The sequence below is a fragment of the Ambystoma mexicanum genome, chromosome 9 (assembly GCF_040938575.1).
Source record: "Ambystoma mexicanum isolate Mex_15411 chromosome 9, UKY_AmexF1_1, whole genome shotgun sequence".
Taxonomy (NCBI): Eukaryota; Metazoa; Chordata; class Amphibia; order Caudata; family Ambystomatidae; genus Ambystoma; species Ambystoma mexicanum.
In genome coordinates this window covers 1,118,575,634-1,118,600,713 of record NC_090931.1, presented here as the reverse complement: position 1 = coordinate 1,118,600,713, position 25,080 = coordinate 1,118,575,634, and the positions used below count along the sequence as shown (strand labels likewise).

At 43.6% G+C, this 25,080-nt stretch overlaps 1 protein-coding gene across 1 annotated transcript in view; it reads left to right on the top strand.

The window, feature by feature from the left end:
• The window catches only part of TNFAIP6 (TNF alpha induced protein 6), a 396,535-nt gene that overhangs the window by 76,531 nt on the left and 294,924 nt on the right, over nucleotides 1-25,080 (top strand). The window contains exon 2 of the mRNA XM_069616489.1: nucleotides 8,430-8,567. Within this exon, the coding sequence (XP_069472590.1) occupies nucleotides 8,430-8,567 (138 nt within the window). The remainder of the gene's footprint in view (nucleotides 1-8,429; nucleotides 8,568-25,080) is intronic.

Below are 25,080 nucleotides of genomic sequence, written 5' to 3'. Positions count from 1 at the left end.
TATCTTCACAATTCTAACTGAATGTGATGCAGCCTAATCTCCACAATTCTATGTATATGAGACACATGATTATCTTCAAAATTGTATCCAGATGTGACGGAGGCTAATATCCACAATTCTATCTAGATGCGATGCATGATTATCTTCACACTTCTATCTAGATGTGTTGCATGAGTATCTTCACAATTCTATCTAAATGTGATGCAGGCTAATCTCCACAATTCTATCTAGATGTGATGCATGATCATCTTCACACTTCTATCTAGATGTGACGCATGATTATTTTCATAATTCTATCTAAATTTGTGACGCAGGCTAATCTTCACAATTTTATCTAGATGTGACACATGATTATCTTCACAATTCTATCTAAATGTGTAACGCAGGCTAATCTCCACAGTTCTATCTAGATGTGACGCATGAATATCTTCACATTCTATCTAAATGTGATGCAGGCTAATCTCCACAATTCTATCTAAATGTTACACAGGCTAATCTCCACGATTATATCTAGATGTGATGCATGATTATCATCACAATTCTATCTAAACATGAGGCATGCTAATCTCCATGATTCTATCTAGATGTGACGCATGATTATCTTCACAATTCTATCAAAATGTGACGCAGGCTAATCTCCACAATTTTATGTATATGAGACACATGATTATCTTCAAAATACTGTTTAGATGTGACACAGGCTAATCTCCACAATTCTATCTAGATGTGATGCATGATTATCTTCACAATTCTATCTAAATATGACGCAGGCTAATCTCCACAATTCTATCTAGATGTGATGCATGGTTATCTTCACAATTCTATCTACATGTGAGGCAAGCTAATCTCCACAATTCTGTGCATATGAGACACATGATTATCTTCACACTTCTTTTGAGATGTGACGCATGATTATCTTCACAATTCTATCTAAATGTGATGCAGACTAATCTCCACAATTCTATCTAGATCTGACGCATGATTATCTTCACAATTCTATCTAAATGTGATGCAGGCTAATCTCCACAATTCTTTCTAAATGTGACACAGGCTAATCTCCACAGTTCTATCTAGATGTGATGCATGATTATCTTCACAATTCTATCTAAATGTTACACAGGCTAATCTCCACAATTCTATCTAGATGTGATGCATGATTAACTTCACAATTCTATTTAGATGTGATGCATGAATGACTTTACAATTCTATCTAACTGTGACACAGGCTAATCTCCACGATTCTATCTAGATGTGATGCATGATTATCATCACAATTCTATCTAAACGTGAGGCAGGCTAATCTCCATGATTCTATCTAGATGTGACGCATGATTATCTTCACAATTCTATCAAAATGTGACGCAGGCTAATCTCCACAATTTTATGTATGTGAGACACATGATTATCTTCAAAATACTGTTTAGATGTGATGCGGGCTAATCTCCACAATTCTATCTAGATGTGTCGCATGAGTATCTTCACAATTCTATCTAAATGTGATGCAGGCTAATCTCCACAATTCTATCTAGATGTGATGCATGATCATCTTCACACTTCTATCTAGATGTGATGCATGATTATTTTCATAATTCTATCTAAATGTGTGACGCAGGCTAATCTCCACAATTCTTTCTAAATGTGACGCAGGCTAATCTCCACAGTTCTATCTAGATGTGATGCATGATTATCTTCACAATTCTTTCTAAATGTGACGCAGGCTAATCTCCACAGTTCTATCTAGATGTGAAGCATGATTATCTTCACAATTCTATCTAAATGTTACACAGGCTAATCTCCACAATTCTATCTAGATGTGATGCATGATTAACTTCACAATTCTATTTAGATGTGATGCATGAATGACTTTACAATTCTATCTAACTGTGACGCAGGCTAATCTCCACGATTCTATGTATATGAGACACATGATTATCTTCAAAATTCTATCCAGATGTGATGCAGGCTAATATCCACAATTCTATCTCGATGCGATGCATGATTATCTTCACACTTCTATCTAGATGTGTCGCATGAGTATCTTCAGAATTCTATCTAAAAGTGATGCAGGCTAATCTCCACAATTCTATCTAGATGTGATGCATGATTATCTTCACACTTCTATCTAGATGTGACCATGATTATTTTCATAATTCTATCTAAATGTGTGCTGCAGGCTAATCTTCACAATTTTATCTAGTTGTGAGACATGATTATCTTCACAATTCTATCTAAATGTGTAATGCAGGCTAATCTCCACAGTTCTATCTATATGTGACGCATTAATATCTTCACAATTCTATCTAAATGTGATGCAGGCTAATCTCCACAATTCTTTCTAAATGTGACGCAGGCTAATCTCCACAGTTCTATCTAGATGTGATGCATGATTATCTTCACAATTCTATCTAAATGTTACACAGGCTAATCTCCAAAATTCTATCTAGATGTGATGCATGATTAACTTCACAATTCTATTTAGATGTGATGCATGAATGACTTTACAATTCTATCTAACTGTGACACAGGCTAATCTCCACGATTCTATCTAGATGTGATGCATGATTATCATCACAATTCTATCTAAACGTGAGGCAGGCTAATCTCCATGATTCTATCTAGATGTGACGCATGATTATCTTCACAATTCTATCAAAATGTGACGCAGGCTAATCTCCACAATTTTATGTATATGAGACACATGATTATCTTCAAAATACTGTTTAGATGTGACGCAGGCTAATCTCCACAATTCTATCTAGATGTGTCGCATGAGTATCTTCACAATTCTATCTAAATGTGATGCAGGCTAATCTCCATAATTCTATCTAGATGTGATGCATGATCATCTTCACACTTCTATCTAGATGTGACGCATGCTAATCTCCATGATTCTATCTAGATGTGACGCATGATTATCTTCACAATTCTATCAAAATGTGATGCGGGCTAATCTCCACAATTATATCTAGATGTGACACATGATTATCTTCACAATTCTATCTAAATGTGTAACGCAGGCTAATCTCCACAGTTCTATCTAGATGTGATGCATGATTATCTTCACAATTCTATCTAAATGTTACACAGGCTAATCTCCACAATTCTATCTAGATCTGATGCATGATTAACTTCACAATTCTATTTAGATGTGATGCATGAATGACTTTACAATTCTATCTAACTGTGACACAGGCTAATCTCCACGATTATATCTAGATGTGATGCATGATTATCATCACAATTCTATCTAAACATGAGGCATGCTAATCTCCATGATTCTATCTAGATGTAACGCATGATTATCTTCACAATTCTATCAAAATGTGACGCACGCTAATCTCCACAATTTTATGTATATGAGACACATGATTATCTTCAAAATACTGTTTAGATGTGACACAGGCTAATCTCCACAATTCTATCTAGATGTGATGCATGATTATCTTCACAATTCTATCTAAATATGACGCAGGCTAATCTCCACAATTCTATCTAGATGTGATGCATGGTTATCTTCACAATTCTATCTACATGTGAGGCAAGCTAATCTCCACAATTCTGTGCACATGAGACACATGATTATCTTCACACTTCTTTTGAGATGTGACGCATGATTATCTTCACAATTCTATCTAAATGTGATGCAGACTAATCTCCACAATTCTATCTAGATCTGACGCATGATTATCTTCACAATTCTATCTAAATGTGATGCAGGCTAATCTCCACAATTCTTTCTAAATGTGACACAGGCTAATCTCCACAGTTCTATCTAGATGTGATGCATGATTATCTTCACAATTCTATCTAAATGTTACACAGGCTAATCTCCACAATTCTATCTAGATGTGATGCATGATTAACTTCACAATTCTATTTAGATGTCATGCATGAATGACTTTACAATTCTATCTAACTGTGACACAGGCTAATCTCCACGATTCTATCTAGATGTGATGCATGATTATCATCACAATTTTATCTAAACGTGAGGCAGGCTAATCTCCATGGTTCTATCTAGATGTGACGCATGATTATCTTCACAATTCTATCAAAATGTGACGCAGGCTAATCTCCACAATTTTATGTATGTGAGAGACATGATTATCTTCAAAATACTGTTTAGATGTGATGCGGGCTAATCTCCACAATTCTATCTAGATGTGTCGCATGAGTATCTTCACAATTCTATCTAAATGTGATGCAGGCTAATCTCCACAATTCTATCTAGATGTGATGCATGATCATCTTCACACTTCTATCTAGATGTGATGCATGATTATTTTCATAACTCTATCTAAATGTGTGACGCAGGCTAATCTCCACAATTCTTTCTAAATGTGACGCAGGCTAATCTCCACAGTTCTATCTAGATGTGATGCATGATTATCTTCACAATTCTTTCTAAATGTGACGCAGGCTAATCTCCACAGTTCTATCTAGATGTGATGCATGATTATCTTCACAATTATATCTAAATGTTACACAGGCTAATCTCCACAATTCTATCTAGATGTGATGCATGATTAACTTCACAATTCTATTTAGATGTGATGCATGAATGACTTTACAATTCTATCTAACTGTGACGCAGGCTAATCTCCACGATTCTATGTATATGAGACACATGATTATCTTCAAAATTCTATCCAGATGTGATGCAGGCTAATATCCACAATTCTATCTCGATGCGATGCATGATTATCTTCACACTTCTATCTAGATGTGTCACATGAGTATCTTCAGAATTCTATCTAAATGTGATGCAGGCTAATCTCCACAATTCTATCTAGATGTGATGCATGATTATCTTCACACTTCTATCTAGATGTGACCATGATTATTTTCATAATTCTATCTAAATGTGTGCTGCAGGCTAATCTTCACAATTTTATCTAGTTGTGAGACATGATTATCTTCACAATTCTATCTAAATGTGTAATGCAGGCTAATCTCCACAGTTCTATCTATATGTGACGCATGAATATCTTCACAATTCTATCTAAATGTGATGCAGGCTAATCTCCACAATTCTTTCTAAATGTGACGCAGGCTAATCTCCACAGTTCTATCTAGATGTGATTCATGATTAACTTCACAATTCTATTTAGATGTGATGCATGAATGACTTTACAATTCTATCTAACTGTGACACAGGCTAATCTCCACGATTCTATCTAGATGTGATGCATGATTATCATCACAATTCTATCTAAACGTGAGGCAGGCTAATCTCCATGATTCTATCTAGATGTGACGCATGATTATCTTCACAATTCTATCAAAATGTGACGCAGGCTAATCTCCACAATTTTATGTATATGAGACACATGATTATCTTCAAAATACTGTTTAGATGTGACGCAGGCTAATCTCCACAATTCTATCTAGATGTGTCGCATGAGTATCTTCACAATTCTATCTAAATGTGATGCAGGCTAATCTCCACAATTCTATCTAGATGTGATGCATGATCATCTTCACACTTCTATCTAGATGTGACGCATGCTAATCTCCATGATTCTATCTAGATGTGACGCATGATTATCTTCACAATTCTATCAAAATGTGACGCGGGCTAATCTCCACAATTATATCTAGATGTGACACATGATTATCTTCACAATTCTATCTAAATGTGTAACGCAGGCTAATCTCCACAGTTCTATCTAGATGTGATGCATGATTATCTTCACAATTCTATCTAAATGTTACACAGGCTAATCTCCACAATTCTATCTAGATCTGATGCATGATTAACTTCACAATTCTATTTAGATGTGATGCATGAATGACTTTACAATTCTATCTAACTGTGACGCAGGCTAATCTCCACGATTATATCTAGATGTGATGCATGATTATCATCACAATTCTATCTAAACATGAGGCATGCTAATCTCCATGATTCTATCTAGATGTGATGCATGATTATCTTCACAATTCTATCAAAATGTGACGCAGGCTAATCTCCACAATTTTATGTATATGAGACACATGATTATCTTCAAAATACTGTTTAGATGTGACACAGGCTAATCTCCACAATTCTATCTAGATGTGATGCATGATTATCTTCACAATTCTATCTAAATATGACGCAGGCTAATCTCCACAATTCTATCTAGATGTGATGCATGGTTATCTTCACAATTCTATCTACATGTGAGGCAAGCTAATCTCCACAATTCTGTGCATATGAGACACATGATTATCTTCACACTTCTTTTGAGATGTGACGCATGATTATCTTCACAATTCTATCTAAATGTGATGCAGACTAATCTCCACAATTCTATCTAGATCTGACGCATGATTATCTTCACAATTCTATCTAAATGTGATGCAGGCTAATCTCCACAATTCTGTCTGAATGTGATGCAGGCTAATCTCCACTGTTCTATCTAGATGTGATGCATGATTATCTTCACAATTCTATCTACATGTGAGGCAAGCTAATCTCCACAATTCTATGTATATGAGACACATCATTAACTTCAAAATTCTGTCTAGACTCTAGATGCATCAACAACACAGGAATTGTAGTTCATCCACCAAGATTGTGGTAGATAAACATTTGCAGAGGAACGCGATTGACCGTTTGGCGACCTTTGGTCTAGATGCATCAACAACACAGGAATTGTAGTTCATCCACCAAGATTATGGTAGATAAACATTTGCAGAGGAACGTGTTGTGCATGCATGCTTCCCACACAGGTGCAATCTAGGACAATACGGCCTGAACTCTGATCCCAGGGCACAGGGAGACATAACTTATTATTATTATTATTATTATTATTATTATTATTATTATTATTATTATTATGGCATTTATTGAGAAGCAACGGAGTGCTTTACAGAGGTATACAACCGTACAGATGCACAACAGTGCACTTTTCAGAGGTATCAACAGAACAGATATACAGTGGGGGGGTAGGATACAGAGGGGCACAGAGGAGGGTACAGCTGTATCGGGTGGCGTGGAGGAGAGGGGCGGACGGTGTCTACCCACTGATTCTGTTTAGACTATGGTTTGGGAAACTCCCAGACAATCTGAAGCGCTTCGAGGCTATGACAATAGCATCTAGGCATTATACCAATATCCCATAACATAGCATAATATGATTACTATACAACAGATATCACTTTTTCTAGTACCATCATAATATCATGTTCCTTTGGTTTGCAATAAACTGTTGGCTATAGTCAGGTGGATATTTGTAGTATCTCATTTAAATGGCTTAAGTGTAGTATACCCTACACAATGCAATCCAGCTAGCCTGGAGGGATGCAATACAGAGGGAGATGACATTGGGCAGTGTACAATTGTTCATTTGATATAATCAATTTATTCCAACATGTGCCTTTACAAAGCATGTTCGTTTCTGTTCTACCTTATACAGAGATACCTTGTATCTATAGATGTACCTGCTTTTAGAATCAATGCAATCTAAGTGACATTGTATTATATATTTTACATATATATTTTTTCATTCTTTTTCTTGTTCTTTCCTAAATTCAGGTTGTATTTCACTAATAATACATAGAGAGACTCATTATTTGTTTGACGTACTGGTTGTCCTGTTTGTTTTTGGCTTCCCTAGTTAGCCACATTCGTTTAGGGACTCACTGTAATTTGTATGTTTTTTTTCTTGTGTTAATACTTGCTATACTAATTTTCTGTTCAAAGCACACCCCTTCTTGATATGTACAAGTGTATACAAGAGAACCATTTGCTTTTATTCATTACAATGAACTTTATTTACTGTGCAGACTTTTCCTGTGTGTTTCTTTCTGGACATCATTATAGGCTATGCATGTTTGGATAAGTTCCACTAGTAATCAAAAAGGGTTCCCCAGAATACAAATCTTTTTTCTCAGAATTTGAATCTGCTTTGGTAGAACCCCCACGTAGCAGTACTTCCTTTCTGGTTTATGGTTTTTGATTGCCCGAGTCAGCTACCAGTCACCATGGGCAAACCAAACTTTTGTTCCTGCTTTTAGCAGCATAAGTCATGCCCAGAATTTGGTTATAAAATGTGCAATTATTTCAACTATCTCAGTGGGTAGACCTCTTCCCCCTTTCCTTTGACACCCCTTGGGAAAGCGGTCCGGGAGGGGAAACGTTTCTGCCACTTATTAAAATGTAAGTGGCCCAAAACGCATCTGTGCCAGGCCCCCGAAAATGCTTACGATTTACAGAATGCCATTGTATGCACCCTTGCTCTGGCTTTTTGTTGGTGCTATCGCTGCTCTGTGTTGGCTACAAATGAATGCACTGTTCACTGCTGTTGCTGATCCAGATCACAGTGCACTTGGCAGTGATCTCGTGTAGCCCAGCGCTGTGCAATGCTGGAGGCCAATTTGCTTGTTTTCCTGTTTTACTCTTAAGACACAATGAAATGATTGTTAATGTCTGTTTTCCACAGAGCAAGCAGCTGGGGTCTATCACAGAGAGTCGCGCAGTGGAAAATATCAGCTCACCTACAAGGAGGCCAAGGCAGTGTGCCAATATGAAGGAGGGCAGCTAGCCACTTACCAGCAAATGGAGGAGGCCAGGAAAATAGGTATGGACCACAACTTTACTGGCAATAGTAAGACAGCGTGCTGAACCTCAAATGCGAACTAGATAAACAGTGACATAGGCAACCGGGTTAGCATGTCTCTAGGCATTGGATAAGTATTTGCTAGGCACTAACATAAATACCCGAGTACTCACACCACTTTCCAGCTGTTGCCGTCTGATTGCCAGGCAGCCCCATCCTTTCCCAGCTACTGACAGAATATGGCACGTCACACGGCAGGTGCTGCTGGCATATACTAGGGGTTGCCATCATATGCCCAGGGAGTAATAACATTGACAGGTATTGCTTGTAAGCCTCCAGGTCCGCCAATGTGATGCAACGGGGACAGACATCATATGTGCAACAGCTGGCAAATGGCATGATTACATGATGCCTGGCAGATGGCCATCCAATGCCTACACAAAAAAACAGTTGGCTTTGCAAATGCGTGTTTTTGATGTAAGTGTATTTTTTTAAATTCTTCATCATTCCACACTGCACATTGAGTTTAAATGGCAATAGCCGTTAACAGACCATTGGCTTGCCTGTTCTTTTTGACACAAGCCATATGATATGCTCGCGAACATGTCAGCGGTGCTGCACTCCTGTTCACCATCATTTCGTAGCACATGGCAGGATGAGTCAGACCCTCAACTCTTTTCCATCAGATAGCTGGGAAATCGTGGATGTTTAAGTGTTGCTCTTCCGCCTACCCTGTCATTCTAGACATGTAAGAGTTTATCAAACGAAGTCTTCTTTAATCCGATACGGAGATCAGTACACTGGGGGAGTCTGCGTGGGAGTAGTGAGCAGTACATGTAGGTACACATAGACTGCTTGCTTCTGCTACACAGTACTATGTTAGAAACGGGCACACACACATGGCATTGTGGTGCTACAGTTGTGCCCTTGTGATTTCCTGAACAGCCGCGTGCTGACCACAAAAGTTTGCTCGCCATCACTGTTTTGTCCCAACAGAGGAGAACCAAACTCTTTGTCCATTTTTCACTGAAAGACTGTAAGAAAATAGATTGCTGAGGCCTCGCCTGGCTCTTCCAGTGGTTAATATCTGTCTTGCAGCACATGGATCGCCCAGCACCTCAGGTGTGCTGAATGACTGCAGACCAACACATCGATCTACTGGCAATATATTGAGAGTTTGGAAGTATTCTGCAAAATATCCCCGTTGTTCATGAATGGATCACATGCCTAACATGATCCCTTTAAGTCTTATATGAGCTAATGCAATAGGAAGCCTGCAGCCCTTAATATGATCAGCAAATAGGCTTGCATGGTTATAGCCAATTTCATACCATGGGCATATGTCTCAAGTTAAGCTACACAATTTGATGTTAGAGAGGAATTCTGGCTCGGCGGGAATAACCCTGTCAACTTCACTAGGTCAGATGTAGTGAGGAAGAACGTGATATTGGTTATCTGGGATTGGGTTGGGTCCACTAGCAAAGCCCTGGTCGCCATGCACACCCAGTCCATACTTACAAAGATAAAGAATGCGCCGGTGCCTTGGTCTCTCAAGACCTGGTTGCCAAATATTGCAGCTGTGCATTGGTCTCCCAGGATCTGGTCCCCATGGACACCAAGTCCATACTTACACAGATAAAGAATGCAAATGTGCGTTGGTCGCCCAAGACCTGGTCAACATGCACACTCAGTACACACTTACAAAGAAAAAGAATGCACCTACACGTTGGCCACCCAAAACCTGGTTACTATGCACACTGAGCCCATACTTAAAAAGAAGACGATTGCTCCTGTCCGTTGGTCTCCCAAGACCTGGTCACTATGCACACTGTGTGCATACTTACTTAGAATGCGCCTGCGATTTGGTCTGCCAACCTGGTCGGTTTGCACACTGAGTCCATACGTAAAAAGATAAAGATTGGACCAGAGGGTTGGTCTCTCAACCTGATCTCCATGTACACTGAGTCCATATCTATGAAGATAAATATTACAACTGCGCATTGGTCTCCCAAGACCTGATTGCCATCGACATTGGTGCATATTTATAAAGATAAAGAATGCACCAGAGGGTTGGTCTCCCAACCTGGTCGTCATGCACATTCAGCCCATTCTTATTTAGAATCCACGTGCACGTTGGTCTCCCAAGACCTGGTTGCCATTACAATGCACGCTGAGTTCATACTTACAAAGATAAAAAATGCACCAGTACGCTGGTCTCTCAGTGCCTGGTTTCCATGCACACCATAAAGAATGCACCTGTGCATTGGTCTTGCAAGAACTGGTTGCCATGCAAACTGAGTCCTGTGATAGATCAGTACCAAGAAACGGAGAAGGTGGCATTGTGTTCAAACCTTTCTTTATTTTTAAATCATTCAATACCTAGGCTGTCCCTATCTCTAAGGTGCTTGGCCCTATTCTATAAAGAAAAATGTAAAAAGGGCGCTCATCAGGATGTCTGTTACAAATGAGAAAGCCCTCCATCCGTAATCCTATGCTAACTGCGTTCTGTCCCTAACACTTATAAAATAATTATATAAACTCAACAAAAGCACAATTGGGCTTAGGCTATAAATAAGTGACTGGTTGTTGGCTTCTGACTTCCCCTCCTTCCACCCCCAGCATTGTATGTCTTTTTCAATAGAGTCTCATTGCACCTGTGAAAAGGGTGAGCCAGGAGGTTGATTGATGTTCCCCTAGTAGATGATCTAAGTTCGCTCATGCGCTCTGGAGGCTTTCCTTGGTGTTTATAAAGCGCGGAAGCCTCGGAATCTGAATAGTGGTTTGGAGGGAAGACTGGGGTTGCTGAAACACAGCTCTCTAGAGAGGAGGAGGTAAGGCATTGATGAATTGCTCTAATGTCAGGGCCTCCAACACCTGTGGCAAGGTTTTCTTTCCCAGCCATTGAGTCAGGAGGTTCTGAACCCACACAGCCTACTCAATAGGGGTCTCGTGAGGAGTAACTGGGTGCTACAGAATTCACACATAAAAAGGCTTCTGTTTGCCCAACGTTTCCCAACAGGGCCATTTTCATATCCTGGAAAGGATTAGTCCTATGGGGATTAATGGTATGATAGGAGATTAAAATTCTCCTTTTAAGAGAGGGGATAAATAACATGTTTTAGGGCATTCTCCCATTGAAATTGGGCTGCCAATCTTTTGGAGTTGGTAAAAATAGTCACCTAGATCTTACGTCTCTCGATAAGGTTGTAATACCCCATGTGGGAGGACCTGAAGATTTGGCCTAGCCCTATCAGGTCAATACTCTCCCGGCGGCGTTGGTCAGCCTGGGCTTGATTCTCTACTATCCTCTCCAGGAGAGTTTCAAGGGACGCCATATGGGATCTACTCTTAACCTGAGGGTTTTTGGAATCCAAAAAAAATCAGAACTAGAGGATTCCAACTCTCCCTGCTCCTCTGCGCAACCAGAAGGCTTGCTCGAGAGAAAGTATGACTGTGCTCTCTCCTACTTGTTGATGTTTTGGGATGACCCCAAAGGAGGGTTTAATACCCCAGTGACCTATCAGTGGTAAAAGGTTGATGGGTTTTGACATAAAAACTCTGTCCTGGGTCTGACTATATCAGGGCACCAACATCCCACTTCTGACATCATATGTTGCGAACCAGAAGTAAGACTCGGATCAGAAGACATCGTTCAATACTGAACTTTTATTCCAATTAAAGAAAATGCCTCACTATCACTATTGCTAAAAGGGGCATCCCTTCGTAACAACTAAAATTAAGGGGCTCGTCAGGATGTCAAACAGCTCAAAACAATTCTCCCTCCTAACCTGTCCAACTAAATGTCTGTACAACTAGATAAAAAGGAAACGAAATTAAGAGAAAGTCTTTTTACACTGGAGGTCGTCAGTGCCTCCTAGATGAACGCCCTCCCCTGCAGATAATCTTTAAAGTCAAAATGTTTGTCCCAGGATGCAGACCCTGGCCTGGGTCACCACAGCAGTTTTCTAATGAAGAAATCAAACAGTTCAACACCCAACTCTCAGTTCCACAAGTTACAAATTCACTCAATTCATGAAGGGTTTTCAAGTGTTCAAAAAAAGGATAAATCAATTCAATAAAGATGTTAATGCTTCAGTGCAATGGGGTGCTCGACCTGGCTCCCTGCAATAATGGTGTATCTGATGTCCCACTCTCTCACTGGCATCTTCACCCTTTAGTTTATGGCCCTCTTGTCCTTCAGTATTAGTATCAGTCCTTGTGTCCTTTGGGGCACGTCAGCACTTGTGTAGACTATTCATGGGGTCTCCAACTCCTGGGCTTCTCTTATCTGTTTGCGTCCCTTTCTCCCTGATTGTCTTGGTTTTCGGTATCAGTCCTAGTATCCTACACAACACCTTTGCCCTGGTATAGTTTACTTACAGGTTCTCTAACCCCTGGGTGTTTCTTATCTGCTTGCGTCCCTTTCTCCTTATGGAACTATTCAATATGGTTCACTTGGCTGTTGGTATTGGTATCAGTTCTTGTATCCTTCAGGACACCTTTTCCCTTGTATCGGTTACTGATGGGCTCCCTAACCCCTGGGTTTCTTTTGTTACTCAGGACACTTTGGTCCATATTCAGGTTGTTCACGGACTCCCTCATTAGTGAAGGAGTCAGGGATTCTGCTGCCTCGCAGCGTCCAACCGCCCACCTCCCTTCTTCCTGTGTGGCCTGTGTACCTGCTCTCTCACAGTGCTTCCACCAGGGAGGCTCAGTGATGCTGCTATTGCGGCGTTCATCTCCGCCTGCCGCTCTATGACCTCCTGTCACGTCAGCCTTCTCAGGGCTTTGTCTCTCCTGGATTCAGCAGTGTTTCTCGGGCTCCTGGCCCACTATGTCCTTTCTGTGGTCCCACCTCCAGTACGTGCTTGCTCCACGCTCCAGCGGCAGCTGCCACTCTTCGCATCTCCTCCCTTAACATTTGGATTAGTGTCAGGGAATCTCCTCCTCCAGCTGACGACTTCAGTGTTTTTATAAGAGTCTCTGGTATGAGAGGTAACATGCATCTGATTATAAGATGTCGAGTCTGAGGACGGTTCAGCAGTGGTGTCCGAAAAACAAAACAGCCTTATCACCTTTACAATTCATTTGGCCCCCATAAAGGCAGAGAGTACAGTCTTTAAAGGGGACAATCTCACTCTACCTTGGGAGTTCTCATCCCCTAAGGAGGAGTCCCTCCCAGTGACATCCCGCTTGTCCAAACCCATAGGGAGCCTCTTGCAGAACATGCTAACCTCCTAACCTCAATGGGGTTGACTCCCCTTGGGGAAAAAGGATGAAGTTACCAGATTTGTCAACAACAGTCACTGATTAGAGTATAGTAATAGGGCTGCCACTGTGGTCAAAGGCAGATATTACCAGCTTTGCCGGAGTCTGAGGCATCAATAGGGCTGTGCAGCAGACATGGGTTAGAGTAGGGTGGCTAGTGGTCATGGTAAGTCCACGTATGGGCATGGGCTAGTTTAATGGCTTACCGATTGTATGAATAGTGTGCGATGGAGCCATTATTGGGGATCAGGGGTGTGTAGCCATGGGGAGATCCAAGGACATCAGTCAAAGTGGCCAAATGGCACAACATTATATTTCTTCACTGCATATTTCATGATGAAGCACCTAGCGCAGGGTGTAGCCATCAGAGCCCTTGTCACTTGCAGCGATAGCTGCCTGTACTAGTGGAGGGTATTTGGGTCCAGGACAAGATGCGTAGTGGAGAGCCTTGGGCTGACTCAGATGCACCCTGCAGAGGAGTCCACGCCAGCCACAAAAGAGGGGGATGAAGCTCCGGAGCACCATTACGCAAATCCTTGATGAAGAATCCGAAGTTGGGAGCAGAGTCCAGAGGCCTTCAGGGATCCTGAATGCCCTCTGAGGCAAACTGAACATTTTAAATGTAGGTATACATATTGCCTTTTTTTTAACTTAAAGCCCAACCTGGCTGTCTTTGTTTCACTCTTTACAGTCTGTCTTACAGTCCGTCAATGTCCTTTTATGGTTTGTATAGGTTAGAAATTGGTCTCTTCCAGTGATAACACACAGGAGATATCAGACCCAGTTGGTAAACTCCCAAAATGATATTAGCTGTTTTTGCAACATTGACATTTATAGTTCTTCTTTACATGCTAGCAGAGATGATCAAGACAGTTTGTGATATAAGCCAGACATCCTCTTTCATTTTCCAGGCGGAGGTGGGTATTGGTGTTGTGACAAGCGCAAGTCTATGGCATTGTCAAAAAAAGGTAAGAACCCATTTTAGCAGGAGTCTGGACGGGGAAGCCTAGTGGAAAGCCTAGAGCCAGTCCTCACCCTGAGGCCGAGACAGTAAAGAAAGCACTGAATCATAACCCCACCTTGTGTCGGCATGTATCTTTGCAATACAAACTGGTCTCGCACCATGACTCAAACGAAAATCCTCGCCAGACTCCTTATGTTTCTTTCAGAGTCAGCGAGATAACCAGCAGATGAAATCCCCAACGCCAGAGAAGCCATACAATCGGTAGAGAACCATACCAGATGCAGCAATTACAACCCTCCCAATCCTGCCAGTGCAGCACGCTGGAAGAAAGAGGCAATGCCAGAAGCGAACACAATGGCAGAACAAACACTAAATGGCACCATGGTCTCAGGCTCTGTTATGAACAGGCCGCCGTGGTGATTACACTAGACCATCAGAGACTGCCAAAAGGGGAACAGACCCCACCAAAAATGTACTTATCTCAGGGGTGCCAAGTACCAGGTCCCCTACCATGAACTGGGACAATTGGCTGCCCTGGGTTGCCATCAATACTCCCCAGCGGGACTGTGTGGAGAAAATGAGAGGGGCTTAACCCGCTAGTTGTCAAATTCACAGACAATGACACCTCCAGGGCCGGAAAGACAGGGCCAGATTGGCCAGGGCAAGAGAACCTATAGCAGGGAAAGGGGAGCATAAAAGAACTGGCAAGAAACCAGAAGGTGTGGGTTGTTCGGGTTATGTTGGACGAGGTGGAGGTGGTGAACCAAGAGACCAGCAAGGAGCAAGGAAGGAACGTTCAATTGTGGAGGCATTTTCTGGGAAAAGCAAGGTATTTGTTAGTGAGAGAAAGTGGTACTACGCTGTGAGTGTGAGTGATAGTGTGCTGAGTATGGTCAGGTGAGCTAGTGAAAGGGGTGGATGCAAAGTGAATAGTACTGGGTGAAAGGACGGTGCGTGAGTAGTGTGGGAGCGGTGGAGTAGTGTACAGGATGGAGTTGTAGTGTAAAGGAGGGAGTAGTAGTGTGGAGGAGTGAGTAGAAGTAGTTGGAGGAGGGAGAAGTAGTGGCGAGTGGAGAGAGTAGTGCAAGGTGTAAAGGCATCATGAGGGAGACACAGACACATAAGATATAGTTTTGACTATAAACTTTTATGAAAGGAAAGTTGGGTTGGACAACGGCCTACCTTGCTCTATTCTAAGTGACCTTGCTCTATTCTAAGTGGGAGTTTCCCTACCTAACTCAAACTAAGGTCAAACTATTTCAGGAAATCCAAATCAAATATTCTGTCTGTGTCCAAACCGATTCTTGCCCTCACATACTACTTGGATCAAAATGTTTAAGGGTTGTAATTGTAATTGGGTATTCGTAATGCGCAAATACACAATGTGTTTCTAGGCACAACAAGACAGGGGTGGGGGAACAGGGAGGAAAAAACCAAAAACAGTCCTACTGGGCCTTGTGATATTCATATTGTACAAGTGCAGTAACAAGAAGTGCATGGGAGGGGGTGGGGGGATACCGGTCAGGGCATAAGGGCCTGCGAGAAAAAGCGAGCGCCAGGGGAGGCCAGGTGGACAGAGCCAGTTGAATGCATAGAGTGCAGGGGGAGGTAAGGGGCTGGAAGGGCTCACAGGTGCAGGCCCAGCCAGGCTAGTACAGGGGAGGGGACCAGGAGGGCAAGTACATGTTGAAGGAGGGGCTCAGGGGAGGCCAAGTGCAGGAGATGACTGGACAATGGTGCATAGTGCCCTGTAAGAATCTGAAGGAACCAGGCAGCCAATCAAGAGGCAGACAGAGACATTAGCAGGGGAGAGGGAAGGCGGAAGAGAAAAGGAATGTCTTGAGAAGCTTCCAGAATTTAAGGAGATCCGGCTCAAGTCTGAGAGGGGCCAGGAGGCCATTCCAGAGGGAGGCACCTGCGCAGGAGAGAGATCTACCCCCCAATCCCTGCTTTGAAAAGCATCTGATCTGCAGAGAGTTAGAGCTAGAAGAATGAAGGGCTCTAACAGGAAGGTGTTTAGGGAGAGAGAGTTGGGTGTAACGGGGTCCCAGGCCCCAAAAAGCCTGGATGATTCAGAGGATCTTAAACCTGATCCTCACAGCAACCAGGAGCCAGTGGAGAGATTTTAGGGCTGGAGAGATGTGATCCCTGGGCTTGAGGCCAAGGATAAGTCTTGCAGTTCTGTTCTGGATTAGTTGAAGGGGTGAAGGGAGGAGTTAGGCAGCTTGAGGAAGAGGTTGTTGCAGTAGTCCAGCCTGGAGAGGAACAGAGCTCTGGAGACACTGAGTTTCTGGGGGGAAGATAAGAAAAGGGAGAATGCCTCTGAGGAGGTGAAGCTGAAAGTGGGCCTTCTTGGAAAGATCTGTGATGTGAGGAGGAGTTGAAGAAGACACCAGGTTTTGTGCCTCACAAGAGGGTGAAGGGAGGGTGCCCATGGAGGACGGCCAGAGTGTGGGAGGGAAAGAGGGAGCTAGGGTCCCAATGAGAAGGATCTCTGTCTTACTGGCATTAAGGCAGAGATTGTTAGCAGTTCACCATGCCTGAATAGCAGACAGGCAGTCAGGAATGAGAGAGGAAGAGGAGGAGGCAGAGGGGCCAGGTGGATGTTGAAAAGCCAAGGCGAGAGGATAGAGCCCTGAGGGACACCACAGGTGGAGTGTGAAATGGAGGAGAGAAAAGGGCCCAGTTGAACCTGGGAAGGTCGGTCCAAGAGGAAAAAGGTCAACCAGTCCAGACCCAGGTCCGTGATGCCATGGGTATCACAGAGCGGATTTATAAGGGTGGCATGATTGACCGTATCAAAGGCAGAGAAAAGTTCAAGAAGGATGATAACAGAAGGAGGGTTGGAATCGAGATTAGAGAGCAAGTTTCCATGCCTCTGGCAGCTCTGAAGCCAGACCGGTGGTTGTGGAGGGAACAGCCGACGGGCAAGAACATGAGAGCGGCAGAGGGATTAGATCCATGAAAGATGATCAAACGTGGAATAATGTGAATGGAATATTACTTATTTAAATGCCCATTTTTGAAAAAGGCACGTTGCCAAAGCGCATTAAGAAGGGCATAATGTGGAATACAAAACAAAATTTGTTAAGACAAAGAGGCGCAATTCTCCAGGAGTTCTTCAGGAGAAAACCAACAGATTCATTGTGGTGGATAACCTGGGAGATGGCCAGCTTCTCCAAGAGTTTGCCCAGGAAGGGGGCAATGGAGATAGGGCGGTAGTTAGCCAGACAGGAAGGATCGGCAGAAGGCTTTTTGTGAAGAGACCTGCCCTCTTACCTTGATGCTAATCTCCCCTCTGTCGTCATCCTACTTGATCTCTCTTCTGCCTTTGACATTGTGAACCATGCCATCCTGCTCAACCGGCTCCATGATAACCTGGGTATCACTGATGAGGCTCTGGCCTGGCTGACTTCTTTCCTCTCGGACCGACCCTACCAGGTCCAACTTGGGTCCTTCCTCTCTTTTATCCCTCTCTCCACCTGTGGTGTTCCCCAGGGGTCTAACCTTTCTCTCTGGTACGCACCGCATTACTGCTCTCTTCTCCAACTTACAGTGCTATGCGGATGACACTCAGCTCACTTTCAGGCTCCCCTCAGCCACCTTTTATCCTTCTCTCATCCTGGATTGTCTGTCTGCAACCCAGGAGTGGTGTGCCGCCAGCGATCTCTGCCTGAACACCAAATAAGACAGAGGTCCCTCTCATCGGCAAACCTGCACCTTTCTTTCTGGCCACTCTCTGGCCGGCCTCCCTTGGCCCTCTTCCTGTTCCTACCTGTGAGGCTAAGAACCTCAGTGTCATCTTCGACTACACTCTTTCCTTCTCTCCTCACATCTCTGACATCTCTAAGAAGTCAAAGTACCAACTGCACCTCCTCAAAGGTAATCTTCCTTTCCTCTCCTTCCCCCAGAAGCTCTCTGTCTCCATAGCTCTGGTTCTCTCTAGGCTTGACTACTGCAACAGGCTCTTTTTAAATCTGCCTGCCTCTACTCTTCGTCCTCTGCAACTCACCCTGAACAGGACTGCAAGACTTGGCCTCAAGCACAGGGATCGTATCTCTCCAGCCCTGGAATCTCTCCATTGGCTCCCAGTGACTGCAAGGATCAAGTTCAAGACTCTCTGCATTGTCCACAAGGCCTTCTGCGGCCTAGGACCACAATACCTCCAACTCTCTCTTTGGCAGTATCTTCGCTCCTCCACCTCCAACTCCTTGAGGTCAGTCGCTTTTCCAAGCAACAAGTTGGGGGCAGATCTCTCTCATTGGCTAGTGCCTCCCTTTGGAACTTCTGAAACTTGAGCAGAACCATCTCCGGTTCCGGAAGCAACTCAAGACTTTCCTCTTTGCTTATGTCTTCTCTCTTCCTCTCCCTGCTGATCTCCTGTCTGATACTGCACTAGTCACCTGGCTACCCTCTGAACCACGCGCCCATGTCCCTGCCCTGCCAGTTGCACACCTGCACTGCCTCCTGGCAACCATGCACTTGGGTCTGTATCTGCATCCCTACAGTCCCCCTACCCGCACCTATCAGACACTTGTTGTCTGCACCTAACCTAGCATTGCCACCTGGTGGCCGCACTCATTTTTCTTTGATGTTTGATCCTGTGTCTTGCACCTCTCCTCCTCCCCTTCCCCAGTCACGTTTCCCCTTCCTTCTCCCCTGCACATGCATGATCTCAATGTCACTAGGCCTAGTATGATCGTTGTCATGTCCTCTTCTTGTTTACCCTCCCTTGCCTCATCGCGCCTTGAAACACCGGTGTATAGGAGCGTTATAAATACCATATCATATCATATCATATCACAAAGGGGTGCTTCAGGAGAAGTGAGGGGAAGGATCCAGTGGCAAATGAGTGATTGCAGAAATCAGCCAAGGCTGGAGCAAGGAAGACAATGTTGTCCTGGATAGTTCTGGAAGAGCAGGGGAGCACCTGTTTGGATAGTAAGGTTGTGTCAGAGTGAGAGTCAGTGGAAGTGGCAGGTGTAGGAGGGGGAGTGAAGGTGGTGTGAAAAGCAGCATCTGACATTTGCTTAATAGGTCGAATGACGGAGAAGGAGGCTGGCAGTGCGGGCGGGGGCTTAGCCTGGGGATCCAGGAGGTCCAGGTGAGAGGACAGGAGAGCGTGATCAGACCAGGAGAGAAGAGTAATGAGAGGGTTGGACATGGGTATGTCTGCAGAGATGAGAACATCCAAGGTGTTGTAGAGAAGGCGCCAAGTACGCCCACCTCAAGCATCGCTCCCATCAGGGACGTTGCTAGGGGGGGCTAAGGAGGTTATAGCCCCTGATCTTTTGGTTGTAGCCCCGGATAGAATCTCAGGAGCTACAGCCAAAAGATTAGCTAGCCCCAGTCCCAACAGTTCCGACATCAGCATAGCCCCGGGTCTTTTCCAGACCTAGCAACTCCCCTGGCTCCCATGTTGCCTATATGCTGGGAACCAGAATGTGAAATACATGCAGTGCCAGTGAAGATACCAATACCAAGGAGAATCCTGGAGGCAAGGTTCCCATTAAGAAAGCCATACCTGCATACATGACAATATGATGGCCATTTGAATGAAATCCCAGAAGAAGTGGGAAAAGTGAGCGAAAGGGAAAAGTGGTGATGTCACACGAAGCAAGACTGATGCACCCAGAAGAGATGCAGAGGCAAGAGAACATAAACATTCTATAAGGTGTTAAGAAAGTATAGAAGATAAGCAACATTTCGGGATCGAAACAAAGATATTTATGCTACAGAGACGATGAAGATATCAAGTAATTTTACACGTGTACAGATGCAAAGAAACGCAACTATACAAAGTATTCTTAAGGCTAGCTATGTAGTGAATAGATTGCGGCATGCACCAATATATATATATATATAGGAGTGTGTGAACTATGGACAATTCCACTACGCATTTTAGCAGAGCTGGACCAGAAAAAGGAAGGCTTTTTCAGTGTGTCGCAGTTGAAAAGCAATCGAATAACAGAAGTGACTCAAAGAAGGGCGAGAATGGACCAGCCCCAAGAAGCCAAGGCCACTCTGGGCCGGAATGATCAGACAGTAACTACAAACACGTCAAAGAACAGACTCCTGTTCAGAAGACGGGCACGAAAACAATGAAGATGTCAGAGGTTCATTAAATAATAGTATTCTCCTAAAGGAGCTACAAAAAAAGTTGGACTGGATGCCAACAGATGGTGGGAGCTAATTTATGGAGCAGCTGACCAGAGAGTCAATTACTCCACGGTGAACTTTTTAAAGGCTACTCTAAAAATACTGGAAGAGAAGCGTACTCAGTAACAGAAAATGAATTTTATGTATTCAAGTTTACTAAGATTTTAAGGGGGTATTGAGATGGAGGGAGTAATGTCTTGTATTGTAAAAAAAGTGTGTAAGAAACTAAATTACAAAAAATAAAATAATTAAAAAAATATATAGTATTTTAAATGCACCAAACGCTCAAAACCATGGTCTTCAGTCACGTGGATGGCTGAAAATGGACAATCGTGACGTGCTATGCGTATGCAAGGAGTTGGAGTATGCTATACTCCCTTTTATTCTCAGGCATGAAGAACAAACTTAAGGCCAATCTTCAAAGGGCCAATTGACTGGCAGACAGCAGTGTTATGATGGATAGTGAACTAATTGGTGGGAAGCTATGGTCAAGACCAACCCACCAGCACTCGGAGGCCAGCCTGTGTGCTGCTGACGTATGTGGAAAAGTACTGATGGATTTAAGGGTGCCAACCAATTATAGAGGGCCACGTAGTAAAGAGCCCTACTATAACAAAGAGGTTTGTGTAAGCAATGGGACGTTGTGTATTTGATGATGTTCATAGTGACCTGTTTGAGGGGAGGGCTTAGTTGCCCCAACTGATATTAGAAACCCTATCACTCTCTTAGACCAGTAGGGAACGTATAACTAGATGTTCCCTAAGACCCAATCACTTTCTCCAATACGTTTTTGTAGTTTGCCACATAGGATGACGTCAGCAATGACACATTTTTACTATATAAAATACTTTTTTATAAGATTTGTTGAGATAGAGCGAGAAGATCGAACAAATTGTCAATGTTCGTTGTAACTCCCTGTTTCAGACAATTGCAAATAAAACAGCTTTGATTTGCCAACTTCCTGAGTTAATTTGGTTATTGATGTTTGAGTATCTTCTGCATTCCCATCCATCTCAAAGTATTGCTACCTCGTCTTAAAGGGCTGGGTCGAGCACCCCGGTTCAGTGTGTGAAGAATAGAGAGGGAAAGAGAGTCACAGACGTTGGTGAAGAACCCAGAGGCCGCATAAGGGGAGTTGAGGTGAATATTGAAGTCTCTAAGGAAGAGAAGCTTGGAGGAGGAGGAGGCCAGGAGAGAAGAGGTCAGCGCAGTCTGAGAGGAAGTGAGAGATCTGGCAAGCGGGCCTGTGGATGGTGTCCAAAGTCAGAGAGAGGCCAGGAGAGACACCAAGCCTGTAGGCAAGGCAGTCAAAAGAAGAGTAGGCCTGAGTCGGAATGATAGTAGCAGGGACACACTCAGGGAAGAGCAGGGCCACTCCACCACCAGGCCAGTTAGGCCTGGGTTTAGAGAGGATCTTGTAACCTTCCGGTTGAGTCTCAAAATTTTTAAGTGTTCCACAAATGTTCCACTGGCTCTTCACAGCTCGTGGTTTGAGAATGGATTCCCTTCCCCAAGCTTTCAGGCATTTCAAAATGACAAGAGGTGCACCCCAGCCCCTTTTGTCCAACTAAAGGATCTTCACGTTCCTCAAGACACAGTTCCCACAATACTTTCAACTGACAAGCAGGGGGTGCGTTCCAGCCCCTCTTGTCTAGCACAGTTCTCTAAAGGTTCTTGCAACACTTCCAACTGAAAAGCAGGGGGTGCGTTCCAGCTCCACTTGTCTGGCAAAGTTCTCAAAAAGTTCACAAAGCAAATGGGCCTTCACTTGCGAACTGGTGTATTCTCCTATCATATTTCCCAAGAGTTCCTCAATGTCAAACACAATAAAACTGTTCCTCTTCTGGCTAGAGGACAACTTGGCAATCCTTGCTCTCTCCTTCACTTAGGAACTGGTGTATTCTCCTACCAGATTTCCCATGAGTTCCTTAATGTCAAACACAACAGAACAGTTCTGCTTCTGGGTGGAAGACAACTTGGCAATCCTTGCTTTCTATTGGCCCTTGGCAATGCTTGCACTCTCTTGAATCCTGGCAACACTTGCTTTCTCTTGGCCCTTGGCAATGCTTGCACTTTTGGACTCTTGGCAACACTTGCTCTTTCTTGGACCTTGGCAATGCTTGCACTCTCTTGACTCCTGGTAACACTTGCTATCTCTTGGCCCTTGGCAATGCTTGCACTGGGTTTTAACAGTACGATATTCATGTGACTTGTCTGCACTTTGTTCACTCACACTAGAGTGAAAGGATCTGTGCAGTATACTCGGACAACATCGGAGCGCCATGAGTGACTCGCTTGCCTCAAACCTACTGGGTAACTTGGTTCTCCGCGTTCCCCTGGGTGTGTGTAGAACCCCAACACGTGCAGCTCCTCCCGATTAGGCACCTCTCTCGGGTCCCCGTAGCTTCTGCCACACTGGATTTGAGCCGCCTCGGCTCCTGAACGTCCTCGGTGTGATCCGGCCCATGGGGACAACTTGGCTGTGTTCAGCATGTCGGCCTTCCGCTGCGCAAACTCTACAAGGGGGACAACCAGAGGAACAGACCCACTCGGTAGTCCTGGCATCCTCTTGCCTCTCCAGCCCTACTTCAAACTGCTTCTCTAGGTTGTTCCCCTTCTCCTCAGTCGGCACCTGAGAGGGATATTTATACTGCCCAGTCTTTCTCTGGCAAAGGTGATCTACACTCATTAGCTGATATTACGATCCTGGTACTCGGCATCCCTCTTCTTCGTCTCAGTACCGAAGTGGTGTTTTGTCATCTTCTTCTTCCCAGTACCAAAGTGATGTGTGTCCCTATGGTTGTCAATGGAAAAACAGTGAAGGGACTTACAATAGCCCCTGAAGGCTTGTGGAACGGGAGGGACATCATGGGGAAATACTGTGTCTCATCTTCTGGGATCCCATCTGTTCTCCCCAGGTCACCTCCCCCCAGGTACTCCTCCCTTGCAAATCGACCACTAGGGTCAGAATCTGGCAGCTTCGACCTTTCCCTGCCCTCAGATTCCTCTCAAAGGCTGCAGATGTAGACACGGAACACAATGGAAGGCATGCTTGGTGGCGCAGACATTTATTTAACAGAAAATAAGGAAGCACCCTACCTGTCCCTATAAATAAGCGGGGTTTCCCTGCCTCAAACAAAACAAAGAATGGCATCAGAATGTCCGTCAAAAACAAACAGTCCACTGTCCTCTGTCCCAAACCTATTTCCGTCCCTTACACTTCAAAATAAATCTTTAAAGTAGGCTGCCCCCTAACTCCAACCGGATGACTCCTTCCTTCGGGATTACTTTAGGCAGTTCATGAATAATGGGGGAATAATAATTATAATACATAATAATAATAGTTCATGAACAATGGGGGAATATCCTTCTTCCCCTAGCCGTCACCAGGCTTTTCTGTATTATTCCACAGTGGAGGTCTCTCTCTTCCCCAGACCTTCTCAGGTGATTTGCTTATAGTTCCAAAAACAAAATTGGGAAGATGTCTCCCTTCCCCAAGCCTTTCTTAGGCTCTCTTTCGATAGCATCAACATTGTCTGGATTTCTGCCAAAGGCTGTATCTTCCTTGCCAGGATCTTCTCATAACTTGTGCCAACTAATTTCTTTCTCTTCCCTTGGCCTTCTCTGAACTTGTGCCAAATGATCTCTTTCTCTTCCCCTGGTCTTCTATTCTATCTTTTGCCAAACAATATCCTTCTCATCCCTTGGTCTTCTCTTGTCATTATGTGGGTCCCAGACCCCTTTATCAGCTTTGTAATGTCTCTTACTAAAGCCTGGTTCACTAACCTGCCAGTAGTTATTTTGTATGTAAAACTCTCTCAGTTTCTCAATGTTCGGGTGTGTAAGGAACACATGGTGGCAATAGTAAAACAGACACAAGTGAACACAGTTCAAGGGTGTTTATTGAACTTTCGCAAGGGTGTGATAAATGCCTATCTGAACCTGAATCTAAAGATGGGAGCAAACTAACACCATCACATAATAATGAAGGCAGTCCTAGTGGAGTCTTGTCAACATGAAAGGGCCTATACAAAAAAACCGATTGCCAATCCTTACTACTAATTTACAAATAGTGTGGGGTGAATTTCATGAAAAAGAAAGAAGTGTTCACAAAATGATAAGTCAGGATGATTGGGCCATTGG